Source organism: Triticum dicoccoides, chromosome 4B, assembly GCF_002162155.2.
Source record: "Triticum dicoccoides isolate Atlit2015 ecotype Zavitan chromosome 4B, WEW_v2.0, whole genome shotgun sequence".
Lineage (NCBI taxonomy): Eukaryota > Viridiplantae > Streptophyta > Magnoliopsida > Poales > Poaceae > Triticum > Triticum dicoccoides.
The window spans coordinates 27,088,132-27,093,488 of NC_041387.1; the positions used below are offsets into that span (position 1 = coordinate 27,088,132).

Consider the following 5,357-nt stretch of genomic DNA (forward strand, 5'->3'; position numbering starts at 1 on the left):
CGATGACCCACAACTTCAGTGTACAACTCATGCATCGAGATATGCATCTCTGGCAAGAACATGCATGCACGCACGCACGTCGCTTTTCTTTCTGGAGCAGCTCGGCATGCATGCATGGTGCCCGGCGCCGATCAGCTGTCCAGTCAGCGCCCATCCCCACTTGGGAGGAGGGAGTAGTAGCTAGTGATCTACAACACCGCTTATCCGGATGAACACAGTCTCTCGAAACTCTATCCATCCGGACGCGGCAACCCTCGCGCGCGGACCAGAGTTCGATCCAGGCCTCGGGACCAGTGGACGTGCCACATGCTGCGAGTGCATGGATGCCACGATCCAGCGACCAAGAGAACAACAAGACACTGAGAAAAGAGAAGACACGAGCGAGCGAGCGCAGCGCAGAGGGAATGTGATCGATCGATCGCTGGGTGGGAAGCCGCTTCGGATAGCGACGACAGCGCGACACGGCAAATTGGCAACGCAACAGCCCGACAGTGTGACCCGGCCGCCAGTACTCCAACGTAGCAACAACTTCTTCTGGAAACGTACCAATCCGTCCGCGTCATCGCCCACGCATCCGCAGCACCAAACCAATGATCCAATCCATCGTCCAATTACTAACTCGCTCGGTATAGATAGTATTCCTTTCGTTTTATTTACTCTGCGTATTAATTTTGATCAAAATCAAGCTTTGCAAACTTTGACAAAGTTTATAACCAAAAATATTAACATATACAATAACAAACCACTACCATTAGATTCATTGTTGAATGTACTTTCACATCATATAGATTTTTACGGTAAATAATTTATATTATTTTCTATGTATTTGATCAATTTTTACAATGTTTGACTTCAGTCAACTCTAATATGTGTAGTACATAAAAACGGAAGGACTACTACCAGGATCTTTTCCTACACAAAAAAGGGTCGGTATAACTGGTAGGAAAGGCTAGTCGATCAGTCTCCGTCCGGGTCTCCCCTCCATGCAAAAAATAAAAAATGTCTCCATCCGAGTACATACTCTCTTCATTTTTATTGACTCCACGTATTAGCTTTGGTCAAAGTCAAACTTTATAAACTTTGACAAAGTTTATAGACAAAGATATTAACATATACAACAACAAATCAACACTATTATATTCATTATCAAACTTTAGAAAGTTTGACTTCAGTACATAAGATTGGACGAAGGAACAGTGAAAGAGACATAACCTTACATCTTTCGGCTGTACGATTCGAGTTCATTTCACTTTTTACTACTAGTCTTTTGTTCTGTCTTTCTAGAAATATTAGCTCAGCTCGAGAGAGAGAAAAAAGAGGCATATTTCACTCTCTAAGTTTGAAACTAATGTACACTATTACCTTTTCTTCTTGAGAGCATGTCTTTTCAGCCTTATATGTCATATCAAAGTGTCAAACGATTCAGCGCCAACTTATATGCATTTATAAAGCTTTTAAAAAGTATATTCTAAGAGGCAATTCAAATGTGACTTTGGGTTCATGTGCTCCCTCATGAAGTGTAATATTATAAAGTAAGAACTTTTTTCAAAAAAAAAAGATGAACATGTTTGATTGGTCTAACTGCTTGCAATTTTTCATGAATTAGAAGGGTGTGTGATGATTTAGACAACAAAACTAAATTAACTGCGACGACGATGACTCTGACGAAGGAATAGACAAAAGATGTCATCTGGTACAACAATGCAAGAAGAATCATACGAATCTGTCCATGTCAACCCTGTTGTAAAATCAAGCCGCTATGGCTAGTAGGACAGCACGCGATGGTACGTCCGAGAGCACGAGAATTACATATGAGAAAAAGGAATCCCATTCCTTTCTTTGTCGCGGGGTTATCGATCAAAATTTGGCTCCAAACAACGGTGACATGGAAAATTCCCACTATGTGAGTGCTTGTAACTGCTGTCCACTTCATCTGTTCACAAGTGTATGGTTTTTCATCTGTTCACAAGTGTATGGTTGCTTCTGTTATGCGAATACCTATTTTCTTATGCTTGAGGGTATTCTATTCCTTAGGTCTCGTTCGGTTGGGTATGGACCAAAGAGGATTGGAGGGGATTGAAGGGGATTAAATACTTTGATCGAAAGCGACAAGCAACATCAAACAGGTAGATAGATTAGATTAGATAGATCATATAAAGAAGCTAGTATAAGAGCGCACGTAGTGCATGTGACACACTGACACATGACTCGTCCTGCAATTAAACTGCTTTGATTTGTTGCTTTACGACACGGTGCTGATCAGAATCATACATGATTCTTATCTGTCTGTCCGTCCGTCCGTCAGCTACTAGTAGGTACTCTTACTGTACATGCATACGAACTGTACACGCGCATAATTAAGCATCAGGAATCAATCAGAATGATCACATAGACATTATGGACATGTTGCGTCGTCTGGATTGGAGTTGTTGGAGATGAGGACGCGATTGATCATGCCTGGATGGAGGTGGGCTGGATGACGGCGTCCAGGTCGGCCCTCATGCTCTTGTTCTTCTCCACGTTGTGGTCGGGCTGGAGCTCGCCGTCGGCGCCCCAGATCTCCGGGATGGCTCGCCGGAGGCCGCCGATGGTCTCCAGCGCGTAGTCCGCCTCCTTGCTCCTCGCCCTCTTGCCAACCTGCAAACACTGTTCGATCAGACGATGCTCCTTTAATGATTTCATTTGTACTGAATGCTGGACCGACAGACACGTTATCGACGGCGACAATGGGAACACTATCTGATTGATGCGACGGGCCAGCGACTGCTGACGGAGTAGAAATGGTACATTCGGTTGGGAGATCTTTTCTCCACCACATTTGTGTTGGCATCGCATGTGCGAAATCAGGCTAATCGCTCGTCATAATACCGCCCAATAATGTGAGCCCCGATGGCCTAATTGGAAAGCAAGCACATACACGGAATAATGGCGTCTACATCTGTCTAATCAGCGCGCACCGGCCACACCTGATCGACTCACTGATCGGTCGACCTAATTACCCGCCCAACAACGAAGGACAGCAACGCCACTGACAACTGTTGAAGATAGATGAACAAAATATGAAATGAGGTCGGTCGAGATGTATAATTTACCAGGGCTGTGCGGAGGCCGAGAGCTTTCCCCGCGGCGATATTCCTCTCGCTGTCGTCGAGGAAGAGCTGACAGAGATCCACGTATTAGTTTTGTGATGAGATGATCAGGCAAGAACACAAACGGAGCACGCGAAGATGACAACTACTACTAGTATACTAACATAATAAGCTTTGCTTTCATCGAAAGCAAGCGCTGATGAGGGTTTGATTAGCTGCTAATAATGGTTTTTTAAGCTGGTGGCTTGTGTTGCCCCCGGTGTCACTTTCCGTCCATCGGCTTCAGTTCATATCACATTAATTAAGCAGATGCTGTGCACGTCAATTTCTATTGCAATACACTCTTAAGAAATCAGCAGATGGTTACCGTTCGGCGTGGGTTTGTGCCGGCGACGCGCAGGGCGGTGACGAAGGCGTGGACGGACGGTTTCAGGACAACGGCGGGGCGGTCGACGTCGGCGGCCTCGCCCTTCTCCTCCTCCGCGTCCTCACCGAAGAGGTGCGGGTTCATGGTCTCGAAGCACACGACGCCGTCGAAGCAGGCCTCGTCGACGCCTAGCCGCTCCAGCGACCTCTTCATGTGCGCGCGGTCCGAGTTGGTGAACAGCTGCACGCACGCGGCGAACACAAATCAAATTTACTTGCTCAGTCAGAGGATCAAATGATGCGAGAGACAGAGAGAGATGAATGCTAATGTGCTTACGATCTTGCGCTGGGGCATGCTCTGGAGCGCGACGGCGAGCTGCGGGTCGGCGGTGATCATGTCGTAGGGCAGCCTCCCGTGCACGTAGCTGCAAAGTAAGGGCATGTACAATGGTGCTATCTTAGGAGTGCCACGTAGGATAAATGGTGAGGTGGAGGAGAGAGAACTCATAAGAAAAGGCTTGTCTTCTCTTATTTAAGATAAGACAAGAGATGATCTCTTAGCACAATTTGTCTCACCATATTTTAAGGAATAACTAGTTATTGAAGATAAGGCTAAGATATAACCCATTGTAGACATATTTTTTTGTCATCTCTAAATTACATGCAAGACTTAAGATAAGACTGTCCTATCAACCATTGTACATGCCCTAAATAATCTCGGCGTGTTTAGACTTTAGAGGAGTACACACGATTAACCGTTGCAGAAAGATTAGTTTGACAAGTTAGAGACGGTGGGTGTTGCTGTAGCGTGCTGACCTGTGGTACTCGTCCGGGTGCACGTCGTGGCCGAGCGCCTGCGGAAGTTGACAAAGAACGGAATACACAAACACGTAAGAAGACCAGAAAAGAGAAAGAAAAGGCGAAGTTGGAGTGCGCGTCTGAGTTTGTTTGAAGAAGAAACGTACGATGAGGCCGGCGAGGGTGCTGCCGTGGGAGCGGAAGAGGTCGGCGCGGAGCGCGGCGGCCTTGTCGGCGGCGAGGCCGAACCGGGCCACGAGGAACTCGTCGATGTTGCGCCTCAGGGCGGGGCCAATGCCGGTGTTGCCCGGGTACAGCGTGTCGTCGAGGTCTGATCAGTTCACGCACGGAGCAGAGGAATTTGTCAGATGAGAATTTGATCGTTTGGCTCGAACGGATTACACATATAGTATAGCACAGCCAAGAAGGAAGGAGCATATGGGTTGCTTGATGCCTTGATTGATTGGTTTACGTACCTATGAGAAGGCAGTCGAAGGGGGAGCCGACGGGGGACTGGAAGGCCATGGCCGGAGAGCGAGCTGCGAGGAGCAGGAGGCGATCGTACTTGGACGACGGAGCAGGGGAGCAGAGGAGTCGGGAGAGAGGAGCGAGCGAGGGAAGAGGGGAGAGTCGGGGCGTTTAAATAGAGTGAGCGCGAGCAGGTGCGGAGTGGATGACAGGGAATTTAGGTGCCTACACACGCATACATGTGCGTCAGTGCGTGAGGTGCGGCGGCCTTCCGATCGACTCCGTTCGGTTCCGGGGAAGCGGCTCGTGTTCCTCGCGTCCGCGCGGTGCAAGTTTAATAGCTGGACGCGTCGCGGAGCTCCCACGCGTCTCCGTGCCCGGGATGGGCTGGGACGGCGGTCGGTCGCTCTTGGCTCACAGCTGCCTTTGCGTGTCGCTTTACATTTTTCTTTCAAACACGGTAAACGCAAACGCTTGTGTACACGCATATACATTCATCCCTATGAATACACACGTATACTCTACCTTTATGAGTACCTTCGAGAGATTTGTTGGTGTCACGTCTATCTGGTGGACTCCGTCTGGCAAACAAGCAAGAGAGCGTGAACGGGCTTGCCGCCACCATTGATGGGCCTG

The 5,357-nt window shown here is 48.1% G+C and overlaps 1 protein-coding gene across 1 annotated transcript; it reads right to left on the reverse strand.

Moving 5' to 3' along the window:
• Window positions 1-2,113: 2,113 nt before the first annotated feature.
• Window positions 2,114-4,989, reverse strand: LOC119294754 (suppressor of disruption of TFIIS-like). The gene is made up of 7 exons (XM_037573012.1): window positions 4,730-4,989; window positions 4,421-4,584; window positions 4,272-4,309; window positions 3,793-3,880; window positions 3,457-3,696; window positions 3,093-3,158; window positions 2,114-2,637 (listed from the first exon to the last, which is right to left on the reverse strand). Exons 1-7 carry the CDS (start codon window positions 4,776-4,778, stop codon window positions 2,452-2,454), a joined length of 831 nt encoding a protein of 276 aa, XP_037428909.1. The 5' UTR covers window positions 4,779-4,989; the 3' UTR covers window positions 2,114-2,451.
• Window positions 4,990-5,357: the final 368 nt, after the last annotated feature.

Coding starts and splice junctions, on each gene's coding strand:
- LOC119294754 (XM_037573012.1), bottom strand. CDS start 4,778: ATGGCCTTCCAGTCCCCCGTCGGCTCCCCCTTCGACTGCCTTCTCATA. Junction 4,585..4,729: donor CTTCGACTGCCTTCTCATAG/GTACGTAAACCA, acceptor TGAACTGATCAG/ACCTCGACGACACGCTGTAC. Junction 3,697..3,792: donor GCATGCCCCAGCGCAAGATC/GTAAGCACATTA, acceptor GCGTGCGTGCAG/CTGTTCACCAACTCGGACCG.